The sequence below is a fragment of the Ochotona princeps genome, chromosome 5 (genome assembly GCF_030435755.1).
Source record: "Ochotona princeps isolate mOchPri1 chromosome 5, mOchPri1.hap1, whole genome shotgun sequence".
NCBI lineage: Eukaryota > Metazoa > Chordata > Mammalia > Lagomorpha > Ochotonidae > Ochotona > Ochotona princeps.
In genome coordinates, this window is record NC_080836.1 from 15800799 (window position 1) to 15821433 (window position 20635).

At 36.8% G+C, this 20635-nt stretch overlaps 1 protein-coding gene across 1 annotated transcript in view; it reads right to left on the minus strand.

Moving 5' to 3' along the window:
* The window catches only part of DPP10 (dipeptidyl peptidase like 10), a 537944-nt gene that overhangs the window by 492041 nt on the left and 25268 nt on the right, over nt 1-20635 (minus strand). Inside the window, exon 3 of the mRNA XM_058664194.1 lies at nt 19590-19685. Within this exon, the coding sequence (XP_058520177.1) occupies nt 19590-19685 (96 nt within the window). The remainder of the gene's footprint in view (nt 1-19589; nt 19686-20635) is intronic.

Here is a 20635-nt window from a genome sequence, read left to right on the forward strand (position 1 = left end):
CTTACTTTTAGTTCCGTATCCATTGTGTGTGTAAATATGGAAAGTTAATGTAAGAAGGATGCATAGTTGGAAATCATCAACAAATTCAGCGTACCTTTGTCTTTTTAACTCTTAAAACTAAGGCTTAAATTCAACCAACTAAGATTTATGATAATAATTGAAGGTTTTCCAGAACTTATAACATTATTTTTCTGTATCTTATATCAAAATTGGGAAGGTGGAGAGAGAGAGGGACAAGGCAAGGGAGAGGCTGGACAGAGGGAGACAGAGAGGGTGAGAGTTGTTTTTGAATAAAGTTGAAAGTTACAGATACAATATCTAAAGGGCTCTGAATTTCTCTCTCTTGCTGGCAGCCTTGCAGGCCTTCGTCAATTCTGCAGGGCTTCACAGAGCACTGGGGTTATGACAAGTGCACCTAATGGAGATGCATACTTCAAGTGGTGCACAAAACCTGCCACATATGGTCCACACCACCCATCTTCTTCTGTAATTATCCTAAGTAGGAGGATACTTCAGAAAGTTTTTGAACAGATTAAACTGAAGCATAAGCCTATTCAGATGCCAAAAATTGTGAAATCTATATTCAGTTGTTCATAGTGTTCATTTTCTGTATTATTTTGTGCTTATTTTTCTGGAATTTGACATCTCTAACAAGTTTACCAAGAGCGATACTGTGGAGAGGAATAATTTCAGTAGTACAGCAGGCCAGACACTTCAAGTAATAACTACGCAATGGAAAGATGACAATTATTTGGTTGATACATCATTTGAACTGTAGGTAGAAGGAACCAAAAAGTAGAGTGATGGTTTTGATTTTATTTTTTCTTTCTTTCTCTCTTGATAGCTACTTTTTAGGAACCGAGCTTACTATGTTGTTGCAAGGATTCTGAGTTTAACTACAGTTTCTGTAGGTCATGGAAATTCTATGCTAGTTCTCACAGGTTGATAGTTCACAGTCTTCTCAGTAGCATAGAAAGAACAACCATGTTTCTTTCCGTTCCTACCTGAACTTTTGATAGCTTCTGCTTGCTAATCAGGTGCATTAATATTAGTAACTTTGTGACATTACTTTATTTCTGAGTTTTCAAAGTCATTTTTTATCTTGAACCACTCCAACACTGTTTGAGGAACTGTTATGTTCTGACTGCTTATATATGTGTGTGTGTGTGTGTGTATATATATGTATATAAAGCAAATAATTGCTTGTATTCCATATATAGAGATTTAAGATCCTTAACAATATTTCCTATGCAACTCTAATTCCTGCCCACATATCCCTGGAATCCTGAAATCAATAAACCATCTAAACCTCAGCAAGTTATACCAAAGCAGCCTTTTTTTTTCCAGAAGAAAATTTTAAGGTTTATTTTTTCTTTCGACCATTGATAAAGGCGTGTGCACATTTTTGTTTTATATGTGCCTGACAATATTTCGAACTTACACTAACCAAAATTATTTTTATAAAATTAACAGCATCATAATACTATCCACCCTGTCCTCCTTTCTACGCACATATTATGGGATGTGTGTGCCAAAAATGTGGGTGTGGGCAGGGCAGCACAAATCATTCTACAAGGAACCTCTTGGGATGCAATGTGATTTTTCAGACAAAACCTACTTAGAGGTGAAAACTGGAATAATTGGGAAACGATAAATATCACTTTTCATAGGACTGCCTCAATTGCTATATTGATTAGTGCTGGAAAGTGAATTGAAAACGAGGCAGGCCACCTATGTTTCCTATAATCATGGATCTTGGGAGATCTAACAAATCAAAAGACATAATAAAAGAAAAAACTGCGTTTATATCATGATGCGTCATCTGTCAGCAAAATCGGGCATTGGATACCAATGAGGGTCAGTGCTCTTGTTCATTAAAACTGACCTTACAGAGTTATAAAAAGTAAGCAAATGTATAATCACAAATCTTTGTTACTACAGAAGGTCAAGAAGTCTAGTCATGTATTAGTATGGGTTTATATCAGTAACACAAAGCAACGTGTTGGTTCTAGCTGTAACTGCCTCTGCTTTAGTGACAATGAGGAAAACCTTGTCATCATGGAAATGATTCCCTTTAAAACTCAAAATGGAGTTTGAGACAGACAGTGGATTGTGGAAATTGCTGGATGTGGATTCAATGTGTCTCAAATAAAATTATGAATTTGTGGGAAATACATACATGATAAAATGGTTCTTCATTATAAAAAGAATGTAATCCTGTCTTTTGCAGCAAAATGGATTCAACTGAAGACCATTATGGTGAGTGAAATAAGCTATGTTCCCCAAAACAAAAATGCAATCATTTCTCAGGTTTGTCTCAGGTAATATACAGAGTACCCCCTAAAATGCATATAGGTGTAATTTAATTCTTTGGATTTGATATTTATTTATTTATTTATAATCCTTGCCTATATTTCTGCTGAACAGTGATCTTTCTCCTTTTTATACACTGAACTCCTTATTTAATAGGACATTAAGTGTGTGACTCTCAAAAAGTAAAAATGGAAGGGAGGAGGGGGCAGGGGTAAGGAAGTACAGAAAAGAGCAATGCATTCTTTCTGTTTGTTCCGTTAAAACTTTCCTTTTAAAGATTTACTTTTTTTTTTTTTTTGGAAAGTCAAACATACGAAAAGGAGGAGAGACAGAGAGGAAGATCTTCCATCCAATGATTCACTTCCCAAGTGGCCACAACAGCAGAGTTGAGCCAATCTGAAACCAGGAGCCTCCTTCTACTCTCCCATGCGGGTGAGGGTCCCAAGGCTTTGGGCCATCCTTGACTTCTTTCCCAGGCCACATGCAGGGAGCTGAATGGGAAATGGGATGCACGGACCCAAACCGGTGTCCATTTGGGATCCCAGTGCACACAAGGCGAGGACATTAGCCACTAGGCTACCACCCTGGGTGCAGCAATGCATTCCTAGAACTGTCTCATGAACTCCATGAAATTTGTTCTCTTTATGTTAATAACATAAACAAAGGCAAACTTTGCAAGGATGGCACTGAAGCATGGTTTGTAGAATTTGTTTCAAATGGAAGAACAGGAATCAGCTTTGTCAGGGTAACAAAAATAAATTTCAGGCAGAAACAGAATCATGTAAAAAGACATAGTTTGGTGATACAAAAACAATGTGCTCTTTCATAAGATCAAAAAAACAAAACAAAACAAAACAAAAACAATGTGCTCTCTGCTGACTTGGATACTGCTCCGAGGAGAAGTTTTGGGAAAGGGGTAATGCAGTGCAAAAAATATACTGGGATCGGGAGAAAGTCTAGGGCATTCAGCTCCTTCTTTGAGTCACCAGATCTTGAAACAATAGGAACTTCAGCAAAGTATGAACATGAGATCACTTAGAGAAGTCTATGATGTGGCTTGTCTACCGTGTCTATTAGATCCTCTGACTTTAGCAGCTCGATTGTACACCTCTGCTGCAGCTTCCAAACGGTTAAGCAGTATAGTCAGCACATCAGGGCTGTTGGATAGTTTGTCTAGATGAAACAAAGCTGAAATAGCAAATGGTTTGTTCTAAGACAAATGGTGCCTCTGAACCAATTTCTGAATTATTTTAATTCTTGTTCTGTAACAGATTCCAACCCGTGACTCCCAGCACTGCCAGTTTCTTAGCTTTGTGAACCTGTAGAAAGTTGCTCAGTTTGTAGCCATTGTGCTAAGCTGTAAAGTAGAAATAATAAAAGGCATCAGTCAGGTTGTTTTAGGGAGTAAATAAAATGATTAGCATAGCCTTACTGATGCAGGAACATCGCCAAACCCCCAGTAAATAATTACTTGTTACTGTGGCTGTATCACTCCGGGATGACCAGATGCCAGAAATACTAGCTTGCTTTCTCAAAGCCTTAGAGCCCAGGGAAGTAAAACTCAGTCTTACTGTTTGATAAGAATAGAGACAAATTATTTAAAGTTGCTTGAAATGTTTAGAGACTATCCATATTCATGATGCATATAATGAGCTTAGAATAAAGGCATGAGTAATCATCCTCTCAGTTTTATGGGTGATGACATGGTCACATAGACTGTCTTCTCTACCATGGTGAACAGAGATATAACTCAAGCTTTGATGTCTGAGGCATGACCTGATCTATTACTGCCAGAAATTTCCAACATAACGTGCAGATGGGCTGCTTTGCTGCTTGGTACCCTGTTGGGTATCACAATGGAATAGCTCAGAGCAATGTTTTCACTGAAGAATGCTGCTGAAGAAATCATGGAATCCTCATGCTCCACAAGGATTTACTTCCTTTTCTAAAGAAGAGATCTTCAGTTTGCTGAATACATTCTTGGGGAAATGAAAATCTAGGCAGAGTGAAGAAGATTTTGCATTCTACAAGCACCACTTGGATATGTATAGCATCATTCATTGGTTGTGCAAAATTAGCAAGCTAATAATCAGTGTGTTACAGACACACTAAACTTTGAGTTACATCTTTAGCTGCCTTGGCAGGACCAGACTCTATGATTTGGGGGCATTATATGACCAGTGGGCCAGATGTTGCCAGCCCCACACAGAACAACATGAAAACAAAGGGTTTATTCATGGGTACACAGAAATGGAAGAACATTTCAACGATTAGCAGCACTGGTAATGACAGAAAATAAATGTAACAAATTAACACATGTAATCTTTTCCATTTCCAAATTCAAGGCTACAAGAGATGAACTTGGTACAAAGAAGCTACTTTAGGATGCTGTGTGCAGGCTCATAGCTGTGACAGGTTAATGGCTTGGACACAAAACTCTAGTAAACAATGTTGAAGCTCATTAAGAGCAGCACAAGTACTGACAGCACAGATGTATCAAGGTATTTGCAGCAGAAACTGTGCACTGTTTCTATCTCCTCCTCGGTAACGTGCAGCCACGAGGCAGCAGATACAGGTCAAGTAAGTGAGTCCTTGAACTGCAGTTGGGAGTGCCAGAGTAAACGCCGGGTTCTGGGTTTTGGCCTGACATAGCTCAGCTCCCAGGTGTTTGAAGAGGAAATCCAGAGATTAGAGATGACTTTCTGTCTCTCAGCCTTTCAGTTAGAGATTAAAAAAACAAAAAGAAATGAAATTTACATGGAGTTTGGCAACTCCATGTGGCAGGTAAGCCTGAAAGGAAAAGTGTTTTACACCACATACTAAAGGTTTGTTGTGTGGAAATGAGAAAAGAAAATGATCTCTGTGAAAGTTGAAAATGTGGAATGCCAATGTTTCAATTGGTCTTTTAAAGCACAGAACAGTTTTGCAAGTCATCGAAAGCAAACCTTTATGTTGGTGTGAAGATAAAATGATAAAATCATAAAACTGATTTTGAACTTACAGGTCATCTTACACAAGTTCATATCGATTAAATAATTCTATCCATTTAACCTTGTCACACGGCTCTGCAATAATAACTAGTAAATACGAAGAATTCTCTGTTTTCTATCCTAGCATGACAACAAAAGAGAAAAAAAGCTGGAAAACTTTACTTGTCAGATATATAACCATCTACTTGAGCAGGCACCTATATCCACTGATTTGCATTTTAGTTAATCCTAAACTCTAAATGATGACACAAGTTTTATTTACAATTATTTTATTCACAATGCTGAGTCTGATACTAGCTGTAATCCCTTTCTTAAGCTCTTTTAAACCTGGTTTCAGGGATCCCAGGCTAAAGTCACGGCTTATTTCTACACTTACATATTTTAAAATAATCTACCTCATTTAGAATTAGGACAGTTCTTGAAATTAGATATCATCATCATAGAAATCCCTTCCTAATTCAAAATGTCTATGTTTTTCCTTTTAAGGATTTATTCACTTATGTATTTAAAAGGCAAAGAGAAATGAGAGAGAAAGAGCAAGAGAGATCATTCATCTCCTAGCTTCATTTCAAATGCCAGCAGGTATGGAATGGAATGACATCAGAAGCCAGAATCCTGTCTGGGCTCTAGCAGGGGGAGTGAGGCGGTTGTCTGTCTGCCACTGCTGTCCCTGGGCATTAGCAAGAAGCTTCATCAGAAGTGGAGCTCCTGAGGTTTGAACTGGCATTTTGAAGTGCTGTGATAGTGTCTGGAGTGTAAGATTAACCTATGATGCCACAACATCCGCCCCTAGAACTCTACTCTCGGGAGTTTCTACAATGATACTCTATTTTATTCTCTCTGCTCTCATTAGATTTATTTCTTCAGCTTTTCCAACTATTGAATTCAGCACATATATTTATAGCCTGAGACAAAACAATATTCATAAGAGTGTAAACATCCCCAAAATTGCAAAGAATATCTGTAAGTTCCTTCACTTTCACGTATAATGGAAAAAATCTTTAATAAAAAGATGCTATGTGGGGTCTGGAAGCGTGGCCTAGCGGCTAAAGTCCTCACCTTGAACGCTCCAGGATCCCATATGGGTGCTGGTTCTGTTTGCGGCAGCTCCACTTCCCATCCAGCTCCCTGCTTGTGGCCTGGGAAAGCAGTCGAGGACAGCCCAAAGCCTTGGGACCCTGTACCTGTGTGGGAGACCTGGAAGAAGTTCCTGGCTCCTGGCTTTGGATAGGCCCAGCACTGGCTGTTGCACTCACTTGGGGAGTGAATCATCGGATGGAAGATCTTCCTCTCTGTCTCTCCTCCTCTCTGTATATCTTTGTAATAAAAAAATAAATAAATAAATCTTTTAAAAAAAAAGATGCTATGGGCCTGATGAAGTAGACTTACTGCTAAAGTCCTCGCCTTGCACTGGTTCTAATCCCGGCAGCCCCACTTCCTATTCAGCTCCCTGCTTGTGGGCAAAGCATTGGCATCCTGCACCTATGTGAAAGACCCAGAAAAAGCTCCTGGCTCCTGGCTCCTGGGTTTGAATCGGCTCAGCTCTGGCTGTTGTCGGCACTTGGCGAGTAATTAATGGAATCTTCCCCTCTATCTTTCCTTCTCTCTGTATATCGGACTTTCCACTAAAAATGAAACAAATCTTTTTTTAAAAAGATGATATGACCAGAATACTCTTTCACAGACTTTCCACAATGTGTAAAACTTTTCTCACTTGGCCACAGTGTGACAGTCTAATGACTAAATCCTTGCTTGCATTTGCCAATATCCCATATTGGTACCAGTTTGAGTCCTAGCCGTTCCACTTCCCATCCAGCTCCTTGCTTCTTACCTGGGAAAACAGCAGAGGATGACCCAAGCCCTTGAGACCCTGCTCTTGCATGGGAGACTTTTAAGAAGATCCTGGCTCCTGGCTTCGGATCAGCCCAGTTATAGCCATTGTGGCCACTTGGGGAATTAACCAGAGGATGGAAGACTTTACTCTGTCTCTCCTCCTCTCTGCATATCTTCCTTCCCAATAAAATAAAACAAATCTTAAAAAAAAAAGTCACATGAAGCAAAGTAAACCTAATATTTATCAAGGCACTGATAGTTATAACATTTATTTTAACTAAGTTTCAAATCTCTAAGGGCATTCATTTGTTGATGATGATACATAAAAATGTCAACATGATATATAAGAGCATGAATTGCATTATTCCTCTAATTCCTATAATTTGCCAAGTCCACTAAAAGATGGAAAGTAAGTTATAAAACTGATAGCAAAGTAGCATAAAAATACTGACACTAGTCATAAACTGATAATCATAAAACTCCCACTTCAACAAAGTGATGTGAAGTACAGAAATAAGCAAACTAGAATCACATCGTCGTTTGCTCTCGGGTCAACCAATCCCGATACAGGTAATTTCAAAACAATAAAACCAGGGAAACCTCATGCGCCATGTGTTCAAGCCATGCAAACATGCATGACAGATCTGAGATCCAACCAAGTGATGAGGGTTTCCCAGGGTGAATGCTAAACCATCAAGCCCAGCCACCTCAATTCCAGGACAGTACTGCTCTCCCTCTGCCCACACTGAGTTACAAATCTTAGATCAGCATCGTAAGAGTTCTTCTGGGAACTCACTAGAGAAGTTTCATTTGTGCTATACTGATTAAATAACATATACTTAAAGTCCCAGAACATTATTTCTCTTAGTTATTTCTGATTATCTTAATGTTTCTTTTCTCATATGTAGTCATGATTTCTATGCTCACTGTGGCATATAGAATAAATGAGGTGGAATGATGATTTCTAGCTGTTCTGCCTAGAATAAGCCAGAGATATGAATTAACTCCAGTTCTTCCCCAAATGAGCATTCATGTCATAATGACACTACATATGTAAACATTGTCTCTATTCCCATGAGCCCCTCTCAGGTTTGAGCATCCCTCTAAGTTAGAAGACTAGAAACATTAGCTGTAATACAGTAAAAAGTATTGAGCCAGGCTACAATTTGGATGTCACTTCTAAGGTAACTTAATTTTCTTCCTCATACAGTGAGCAATATTTTCTTTTTTCTTTTTAAAATTTTGAATTTTATGGAACAATTTCATAAGGTCTGGAATTTCCCTAAATCCTCCCCAAATTCCTACCCCCTGACTGATTTCCCCATAATATTGCAATAGAACAGTCATGCATTCATCAGTCTGTTATTTAAGCATATCCTGAAATCGCTGGCACAATGTCAGAAAGTCCAGTGTCCTATCGAGTGACCAATATTTCTTTAAAATTTTTATCTATTTATTTGTTTGGTAACTCCAAGTTACACAGATGGAGGGAATAGACACAAGAAAACAGGACTATACCAAGGCATGATTTTACTATTCATGCTAGTAGCAAAGACTTTTTCTCTTCAATTCACTGGCCATTGTTGAGATATGAGTGACTACAATTTTTCACAATCATTTAAACATTTTCACAGATTAAAGCATTTCTATATGGATGCCTGTGATGAGGCACAGCAGGCTGAGCTGAGCACCGTAATGGTGGCATCTCTTCTGAGCATTGGTTCACATTCCAGCAGCTCCACTTTGAATCCAGCCATTTCTAGTGTGCCTGGAAAAGCAGAAGATGGCCAAGGGTGTGGCCTGTGCACCCTTGGAAACGACCTACACAAAGTTTCAGGTTCCTGGCTCAGCCTTTCTCATCCACAGGTATTGAAGCCATTTGGGGGTACAGCAGCAGCTGGAAGATACCTCACTAACTGCCAATGATGTCTCCATTTCCCTCCTTCTCTTCTTCTATAACTCTGACTTAAATCTATAATTAAATAAATCTTTAAAATAAAAGAATTCTTATGCGATTAAGTGGTAAGTTTCTGTATTGTTAGCTGTCTTTCCCTTAATATTTTTTTCCTTTAATGTACAGACACTTATATAATCAATATACAAACATCATCGAATGGCAATTTCATAATACTACTACTAATTATTTTATATTTTTAAAATTGATTTGCATACCATCCAATATTGAACACAGTGGACATGGCTTGCAGACAGAGCGCAACACCAACCTGTAGCTACTAGAAGTGAAAGATTCCTTTATGTGCCCCATTTATTTACATTTAAAGAAAAAGTAATGCCAACTGCACATCCTAAACATAATTTTCAAAGAAAAATTCAAATAAATGATAAGCTTAGAAATGTTCTACAAAAGTAGAAATATACTTGTAAATACTATCAACATACTATGTAAAATTCATGTTACTGATATTTTCCCATTAAATAAAATATAACATATATCCAATTTATAGCATACAGATTACTCAGTTTCAAAATTAATATCTAATAAAATGTAAATGTGTGAAAGGATATTGAGCTATTCTGCTACGGAAATAATCAATATAAAAATTCTAAGTAAATGCCAATCTGAAACACAAACATTAAAAAATATTTTTTTTATTGGAAAATTAGGTCTGTAGAGAGAAGGAGAGATGAGGAGGAAGATGTTCTATCTGATGGTTAACTCCCCGAGCAGCCACAGTGGTGGGAGCTGTGCTGATCAAAGCCAGGAGCCAGGAGCTTCTTCCAGGTCTCCCACACAGGTGCAGGATCCTAAGGTGTTGGGTTGTCCACCACTGCTTTCCCAGGCCACAAGCAGGGAGCTGAATCAGAGGTGGAGCATATGGGACATGAACCAGCACCCATATGGGATGCTGGCTCATTGAAGGCAAAAACTTTAGCCACTAGGCTGCCACGCTGGGCCCTGAATCACAATCTTTTCAACAATTTCTATCTATCTGGTCTATCTGTCTGTCTCTCCCACAAACGCATCTTTCTTGCAGTTCACCCTATTCACTATGTTAATTCCTAAGACCCCATCATAACACATCCTTATTCCTTTTTCTGTTCTATCCCCTGGGTTCATCTAATATCTGTATTGTAAGACTGAACTTTAGCTTTTCCTTAGAATAATTCATTAATCTTATTTCAGATGGTATCGATCATAGTTGCAACTTTTTTTCCTCAAAAATTATGATCCAAATATGTACCACAAAGGTATTATCTAATTGCTTAATCTAGGTATTCTCAGCTAGTTTCTACACCCTTTGTAATCTAATTGCCAAACTTTCTTCAAATATGTTAATGCTATATGCATATAAGCAATCATAAACCTTAGCACATATGTAAATGCAGCCAAATGAAAGAATAATGTGTGTACCCTGCACCACTGTGAACACAAAATATGCAGATGTGTTTTGTATTCGTAAACAAAGAACATAAGTCAAACCGTACTATTCGGCTGCTTCTTACAATGGCCAATAATCTCTACTTCTTGCCCTTTTACAGTCTATTGATTAATTTTAACTCTCTATCTCCAAGAATTCAGAAGGGATATTGTGTAAGATTGTAGAAAGCAGCTTATATTTGTAATTTTCATAAGTGGCTGGGCTATGTTTATTTATATCACTGCATCAGGAACAAATGCACTGGATGAATCAAGTGTATAAACATGCATTAAATCAGTAAATGAAAATCCAGACAAGCATATAGCTGGAAAGGCCGATGTCCCTGCCCATCTGCCCAGGCATCTGAGTGCATATTAACATCCTCAGTGTCTGTGGCAGCGAAGCCAACACCAACAGCATCTGCAGAGAGCACCACGGTACTGGGAGATACTCTTTTACTGTTTTATTGCAATCCTTTGAAAGATAAGCACATTCCAATTGGAATATACGAAGTTCTGTGCAAGACACATATTTGGAACTGAGTAAATCCTTGTCAAAAAGATATAAACATAACTGTGTTATTCCATTTGTTCTAGCTTTTTCTTTTCATTCGAAGTCAAGATACACTTTTCTATTTCAATAAGTGAGTGATAACACCATGTTAAATGCTCGCAATCTCAAGTTTACGTTTTATTTCAAGGTTCCTTTGAAGAGTGTAATTATTGCATTTTTTTGTTTGTTTTGTTTTTTTAATTCATTGATTACATTGTATTATGTGATACAGTTTCTTTGAATTATTGCATTTCTAAAGCAGAATTTTTCTCTTGGATATTATTTTTTTCAGAAATGTTAACACTGGATTTTATGGGTAAATTCTTTTCCTTATTCTCTCTTACTGTTATTCTCTCTTAGTATAAATATTGCCATTTTAAGATATACTAGAATCTTAAAAACATTTCCTTAAACAAACTATTTAGAATGAATTTCAAACAAAAGTTTTATTATCTACAGTTAACATAAAGGATTTTCATAGTGTGAATTTTTATGGAAGATATTATTTTATTTGTGATTTTAAGCAGCTTTAGTAGAAATGAAAATAAGCTTACAGTTTGATAGAAGCATTATTTAAAAACTAGAGAAAACAGTTTTAGTTTGTGGTATGTACACTTAGGAGCATACATTTTCTGTAGTTCTAGCACTAAATTGCCTACTCTAATTACTAAGATTTATGACAAATATTATTTTAAAATCAATGGTCTTTCCTGACAACATTTATTCATTTTATTTAGAAGAGACAGAGAGAAGGGAAGAGACAGAGAAGGCGGTGGGGGTGTTGAGACAAGGAGGAAGGAAGAAGAGAAGGAGAAGAAAAAATGTTAACAGCCATGAGAGAAATGAGTACTCACAACCTCTGACTCACTCTTCAGACATACACACAACCAGCAGGGACTGAGTCAAGCAAACCCCAGAGCCGAGGACTCATTGCAGGTCTCCCTTTTGTTGGACCCAATCACTCTTAAGCCACTACTTGTTGAGATTGCTGTGCCTGAGCAGAAAGCTGGACCTAGAGAGTTGAGACTCAAACCAAACATTCTTACAGGTGTCCCAAGGAATATAACCGTTGGATCAAACACATGCCCCAGGATGTCATGGCTGCAATTGTCCTCTACATGTCTACACCACTGGAAGAAAGAGAAAACATCATAAACTCCAGTAAGTATTCTATTGAAACCTCTTGAGAAATAAGGGAGTGAGACAGATTTTAAGAATAAGATATATTAAGCATTACAACCTACCATCGTGCTGAGATTTTTACATTCTCCCAGAGTCAGCAACAATCTCTTAAATCTCTATCTCCCTTCTCTTCTGAGCATTCAGAACATAAGGATGAAAGTACGTCTTTCATTCTAGCACTTGGAGTTAGTAACTCACTCTAAGGCCTACTGTAGGCAAAACTATTTTTCATATCCTCTCTCATCATATTTTCTAAATAATAAATAAATAAATAAATAAATAAAGATATAGATATAGATATCTACACATATATATGGGAGATTTTCCCCTCTCCTTTTAAGATTTCTTTACTTTTATTGCAAAGTAAATTATACAGAGAGGAAGACAGACAGAGAGGAAGGTCTTCCATCTAATCATTCACTCCCCAAGTGGCCACAATGTCAGGAGCTGTGCCAATCTGAAGCCAGGATCCTGGATCTTCTTCCAGGTCTCCCATGTGGGTGCAGAGTCCACAGGCTTTGGGCTATCCTCTAATCCTGGCGCCTCGCTTTCCATCCAGCTCCCTGCCTGTGATTTGGGAAAGAAGTCGAGGTCCATTTGGGAACCTGCACCTGTGTGGGAGACCTGGAGGAAGTACCTGGATCCTGGCATCGGATCGGCACAGCATCAGCCATTGCAGTCATTTGGGGAGTGAGTCATCGGATGAAGAATCTTCCTCTCTGTCTCTCTTCCTCTCTGTATATCTGACTTTGCAATAAAACAATAAATAAAAAACTTTAAAAAAAGAGAAAAGAATGCTGATGGAGCTGTGAACAGACTGTTGAACAGGCATGAAAAGCCCTACAACTTCTTCAGTACAATTAAGTTGATGAACAGAAACCCTAGCATCATTATGTACTGCCACATGAACAAAAACTAAAACATTTGTACAAGTCCCCTAGGAGTTTGCTAACTTATATAAATAGTATTTAAGTGAATTACAATGATATATTTGGCTTTTTTTAAACTAAAGTAAAAACAATGACTTTCTACTGCTTGTCAATATACAGGAAGAATTACATGATGACCAGTCTGCAGATTCTTCTTAAAATTTTGGATGCCCAGCGTATCTCTAAAAGCAGTCATATAGATTTTAAAACAGGAAGATCCAGGGACTAAAGACTTTTGCTTTTTATATGTACATTTGTTTCGATTCTCTTTGGCTTTACATATTTTCATGAGTTAATTTTTATTACAATTTTTGCTGGGACACTATCATTTCTCTTTTAGGTGATGAAAAATTAAATGAGCAAACAGAGCCTTGGGAATCTTAGGTAACTTCCTGAGAGGCCCTGGTTTGGTTTTATTTAGTATCTTTCATGATTTAATTTGTTACACACTCCCATATAATATAAAAGGTAATATGTTTAAATGTCTGTGTGGGAATATCATGTGGCAAATGATTTTAATATGAGTCCATAAGGATCAACTCAAGTCCAACAGGATCAAAATGAAACTCAAAGACAATTAACTACCACTCTTCCCTGATCACTAATTTGAGAGATGACTAAATAAAGAGAGAGAGAAAGAGAGAGATGTATAACTCACAGCACATTATTCACTAAAATCCTCCTGTATATATCACAGAAAGAGATTTGCCTATAGTGGAAGAAGTACCAGAATTAGCACTCAAATCACTGTGGGCCAAGTGAATCCACTTTCTCTTAATTGACTGTGATGATATTCTACCAGCTCTAACTTCAGACCAGAAATGGTCTCCCCAAGAAACTGTTCAACCCATCTGGACAATAAGTAGCTGGACTCTATGCTTGGTATATGTTTGCAAGGAAAGAATCTTGATTGAATTTGAACTGTAATATTGCATCAAGGTGGAGGAATACACCAGGGGGAAGGAGAGAGGGAGGGGTGGGAGGATCCCCAGAGCCTATGAAACTGTCACATAATGCAAAATAATTAATAAAAATATATATATATAATTAAAAAAGGAAAAAAAAACATGTGAGTTTTTTTCTCATTACAACAACACACCTATTCAGTGGGTATTGGTTGTAGTCTAGGCAGTATGCAAATTGCTGCGTTAGCCTAAATCAATTCAATCCTCCACTGTCTATTATCCCTTAGCAGTGTGTTGAGTATTGTTTGAGGAGGATAACCAATTAGTGAAATGTTGGCCACTTGTCCAGCAAAGAAGAAGTGTGAGACTAAACATCACAGCAATTTGACAATAGTGTAAATTCAACTCATGTTAAGTGGGCTAATTTTACAGAATTACTAACATTCACTGGGGGTGATCAAATGGTGCAGGAGTTTCACACAGCCTCATGACAAAACGACATAATTTACCATTTAGTTCACACACTATCACTCCAACATGTTTAAAAATAGCATCTAATTCTATCAAAAGATAATTTATTTGTGTTTTATGAGGTAAAATTTGCAACTGGCTGCAGATAGAGTTGATGTAAAAGTTACAAAATGCAGTGTCATATGATTTATTGGACACAATTTCAGAGTAAACTTGGCTACTTAAAGGTGTTAAAATACCCTCCTCTATTATCATCATTCTAACTTTGGAAACTAGTTTTATCTATATTGACACTGTTATTAAAACAAAAAGTAGAAACATTGTACAGAGCTTTATCCACTGGAAGTATGCTGTCAGTAATGTAACAGCTTTGTTAACAATGGGTAAGCAAGACCATTTACCACATTAATTTTTAAGTATCAAGGCTAAATAACTTCAGAACCTAAAAATAGTCACTTAATTATAGTGACCACTATTTCTATTAATTTTGTTTCATTTGATTAGGAAAAGCACAATTAGAAATACAGTTATAATCTTCTCTCTTGATGGCCTGTACACACACTCTCAAACAATTAGTGACAATCATTTTTATACTCAGGTATGTTCCTGGTTTTGAAATATAATTTTAGGTATATTTAATATAATGATAAAATGGGGATAATGTTTTGCACATCTATCATTTGTTTTCTAGAAATTAATATTTATTGTATTTGTCAAAACTATTCATGAAAAATTGGGAAAAATATAAATGACTTAAAATTTAAGAATAGTAGTTTTGTACAATGTATTTAAAAAATCTTGGTTACTGGCGATTTTTAATGCTATAATTAAAATAAAATAGAATTTTTTGTGGCAGAGGGAGGTCAGCATTTACAAAGAGAACAGTCATGGGTATTGTACAAGTACCTCAGTCATGTAGCAGGATAAATTTGAGAATTTCAAATTAAGGATGGTATTCCAGGTAGATAGAATAACGTGGGTAAAGGCACAGAGACTAGAAAGTCTTTGCGACATGAGAATATTAAACAGCTAAAGTAGCCAAAGTATAACATAAAAAGGAGAGAAAGAGGGCTACAGCTTGACTCTGAGAGGCTTAGCATGCAGAGAGGGTGGGCCCTGGTGCAGCTTTTGAGAGACCTCCAGGGATGTCCAAACCACAGTGCTGTGATTTGAATCCTAGTTGAGTTTCTGATTCCATTTTCCTTCCTGGGAAGCAACAAGTTAGAGTTCAAGGAGTTGGGTGTCTCTGCCCAAGGATGCTGACTTCAGACTCGCCCAACATCAAGTGCTGTAGATATCTGAGGAGGGAACCAGCAGATGGGTGGTCTCAGCATCTTTCTCTGTTTTCTTTCAAAATAAAATTGGTGAAATTCACAAAAATACACTGGAAGGGTAATCATTTGGTACAGTGATGAAGCGGTCATGTGGGGGCATGACATCTCATTTCTGTGTGCCTCAGTCACATCCTGGCTCTGTTTTAGATTCATCTTCACCCACACCACCAGAAAACAGCCCAAGTGGTTGGGTGCCTTTTACCTCCATACGGGAGATTAATATTGAGTTTCTGTTTTCAGGTTGGTCAAGCCCTGATGTGGACTTTGGGATAATGAATCAGCAGATGGAAGATCTCTCTGTTGATCTTTCTGTATCTTTGCTTTTCATATAAGTAATAAATAAAAATTAAACGAAAAAGCAGCACAGAAGGCGGAGCATGGAGTTTCTTCAGTAGGTAAGGCAGTTCATTATATGGTTTTTGAGAAGGATAGCTATTCATTGAACATTGCAAAGCTGTGTTTGGAATGAGATTATTCTAATAACAATTAGAAACCCATGACTCTAAGAAAGAGAAAAAACAAGCATCAACAGCCATTTGTGGGAAAAAAATTGACATAAGTAAAGATAGGGAAAAAAAAAACAATCACACATTATGGAGAATATGATTTGATAGTCACCTTTTCAGTATGTAAGAACCTGAAGATGTTAATAAGATGTTAATAAGCAAGATTATCTACTCTATTTTTAATGCGTGCATAAGTTCATGCTATCTGGATAGATATGGAGAGATCCAGATATTAGTTTAACACTCCACACAAAAGCTTCATTAGCAAAGAGATGTAGAACAAACATGTGTGGGAGGAGTCTACACATGAGCTGTCCGCCGTAAGGTTATGTGTGTTATGAGCAAAGTTACATGTGAACTTCAAAAGATTTTTTCAACACAATAAATTTATATCTACTTATATTTTAATTCCATTTTCACAAGCTTTTTGATGTGCCCTTACATGAATTATAGATAAGAAGCAAGACACATTGAAACATGAAATGGAGTTTTATACTTAAAACTGGATCACTAAAGCAGGCTGTGGCTTTTATTAGATATGTCACTGGATATGTTTCTGGGTTAAACTTCAGCTTCAGCTTTCTGTGGTTAATTTTTAATGCCATATGCTACCCTATGAAATATGAATGCCAAACATCTATCACTGGGGTTAACATAGAACCACTCAGTGTTAGATCTTTCTTTGATTGATCATCAAAGATACATCCGGAGTTGAGTAATTTTAAACAAGATGGATTTCCAGGTTTCAAGGTGACATAAATCGGAAGAAAATGATATAAAAATGGAGATTTCAAGGACATGAGCAGCTTTGGGGTGAGGCAGTTCAGCTAATCATAAACCAGAAAACCATTCAAGTTGCAATGACATTGTCAGCTAACTATTGGAGTACCTGCGTAATGAATGATGCTGTTTCATTACAGCCTGCACATGCCAGGGCCATTTCAACATCCCCCTTTCCTTTGACTAGTAATGCTTTTTTATATGATAACCTTCATGACTGAAATGAGAGTTCCAAATAAGCTTTGTTGAACTCCTTCAAATGACTTACACTCTAAGAAAACTTGATAAGACATCACTTAAGAATAAAGGAAAGGCTCATTTTTCAAATTTAGATATAACTATGGCTCAGGAGGCCAGGTTCAAATATGTTATTCATATGTTCCCAGGGTATCTCCTGGCTGTGTGAGGCATAAGGAAGTAAGTGAAGAACAAGTGACTACCAAAGATAAGGATGTTGGATAAGAGCACAAAATCCTTTCACTACTCAGAAACCCATCCAGTGAATACTATGTATTGATAGTGAGCTTACTCCCTCCACAGTATTCCTACAAAGAAAATGCTCTCAGAACTCAGGTTTTTTTTTTCCATTTCAAAGCATTATTTTATATAACATGCATATAAAAATATCAATTTTCTTAATTATTTCTAAAGCACTTTGTGCCACGATGCTTTCTCAAGATCATGTTTACCAATGGTTGGTAAGAAAACCATGATTAACTCCAAATGCATCTTACCATCTGTAGTGTTAGAGTAAAATATATGTCCCAGAAAATGAAATTGGCTTAATTTGGCCTGCAGTTCACCCTTTAATTATCCATTCAGTGTTAGAGAGCTGCAGAAGCAAACTGTCCATTATGTACAGGAGTGAATTTCTCATTAAACAGTCTTAGCCTACCCAGGAAGGAAAATGAGAGCCATGACTGTTTTTTCTTTTTATCCCAAAAATGACACAAATTCCTATTATTTATCTAAAAACATGATGAATGGCACATTACACATTACCAACTTAAGAATTCACAGTATGGTTAATTTTAAAAATGCTGCCAACTGATTTCTCCATCTCCTTCAACAGTAAATAAGTAGGGAGTAAATGCACAGTTTATGTAAGTATAACAGCATCTTAGGAAAACGACTTATGAGAGATTTCTGTATGAAGAGAATGTTGGGAGATAGTAAACCTTTTTCAAAACTTTAGAGTTACAGTGCTGGCCGATAATATTCACATTGCACACATGAAACAATCATAATGCAAAAGCAAAAATGTGGTTAGCAATTCAGGATGAAGAGAAAAAATGGATGATAAAATGATGAACATGTATTCTATATCATCACCATAATAGTCATTTTCCAACTGATACAAGTGAAGCACAAATTTACAGCAAAACAACACAAAACTTTTATTGAACAAATGTATTCTTTTATAAAAAAAAAATTCAGTGCCCATTGATCTCCAGGAACAAAATCGAAGCCAGGTAAACAAGTGTTGCTTGGTTCCTGACCTCCTGAGTTAAATTACAATCTTTTTATAGTCTCCATAAATTAAAGTGTAATTTTCCAGCATAAATGTGCTTAATTAGAATATTAGAGAAGGAGGAATGGACTGCAAATGAGATCATCTTTATTAGCTAAAAAGGGAAAGATGTTTTTATCCATCGTACACATAATTGACTCCATGCCTTGGAAACAAGCAAAGATATTATGTCTAAATAAACTGAAAGACACAGATGAACAATTATCCTACCTCAATGATGAGTATGGACAGGCAAATCAGTAAATTCACAGAATTAAACCAAATGTCCATTTCCCCAATATATGTCATTTGAATAAAGAGCCCCCAAAACTTTCCATAAAGACAAACTCAAGCCCATGGAATGTCCTGATGGTTTTATTTTTACCTTGGTATTTTAAGAAACGACTCATGAAAAATGGAGGTTGTTTCTCTGCCACACTAGATAAAGGACAAGGTGCATATATTTTCATATCATTTCCAAGTCATTTCTACTTTGCAAATACTCTCTCTAGTTTGTAGCACATAAGTTTAGCTGTGAAGGCCACAAAGGCAGAAATGAATAATAATATTGCCAAAATTTTAAGCACTTATATATACACTATCAAAATCTAAACCATTGTGCTAAGTAGGGTTGTCCAGAGAAGTACTGGAGATGCAATACTTCCTTAACGTCAAATAATTAATGATCACAAGAGACCTGCAGATATGGCAACAGTCATACTGATGACTGGACTGCAGTTTTGTTTCTGCACTATTTAGGAAGCAACTCTCTATTAAATGGACAAACCTTTAACTTCAAATTAAATATGTAGTCTGATAAGTACAGCAAATTACTTATAACAAATAGCTTTATTTATTTCTAATAAGGCAGAATCAAATTAAATATAAGATGGATAACACCTACCATTAATCCATCGAGCTTCTGGGTCATGCAGCACAAATTCTTTCCTGAACAGGTCATCTAAAGACAATCTTGTTTCTGACGAATTTGTGAGTTCATCTAAAGTAAAAGAAATGCTATATTACACACATATCTCACACTGTTTTGAAAATTAAAAAAGGAAAATCAACACCATCATGGTGGCATCACAAATTGGTAATATGTGTGTCAAAAAATCTATGAACTAGGTAATATAAAGCAACCAATGTGATACTTTTTAAATTTTTATTTTAAATTTTATGGTATAATTCTGTATCATCTGGGATTCCCCTTTCCCCAATTCTGCCCCTGGATTGATTTTCCGCATATTAAAACAACAGTACATTACTTCACCAGCAGTTATAATTCCATTGGTCTGCTGCTGAAGTGTGCCCCAACATTCCTGGTACAGACAACGTCAGACAGTCCATCATCCCATTGTCCAGACATGTCCAACACTTTCATTCAGAGTCCATCTTTAATTTGGAAGTGGGAATGCGTGTTGCACTGTGTCTTCACATCTGGATATAGCAGTTTCCATTACTCCAATACTATACATTCCAATTTGCATGATGGTTTCCTTTTATTAGAGAGAATACATGGTATTTGTCTTTTTGGGATTGACTTATTTCACTAAGCATAATGGTCTCTAGTTGGGACCATCTAGTTGCAAATGGTATAATTTCATTCATTTCATTGGCTGAGTAATATTAGCAAAAGAAATATACAGATTCAATGCAATCCTAATCAAAATCCCAACAATATTCTTCTCAGAAATAGAAAAGAAGATGCAAAAATTCTTCTGGAAACACAAGAGACCACAAATAGCCAAAGATATCCTGAAGTATAAACATAAAGCTGGAGGAATCACAATTCCAGACCTCAAAACATACTACAAAGCAGTAGTCATCAAAACAGTCCATTACTGGTACAGAAACAAAGATCAGTGGAACAGAATAGAAACACCAGAAGGGAGTCCATGCACATATAGCAAACTAATCTTTAACAAAAAAACTGAAAGCAAACCAGGA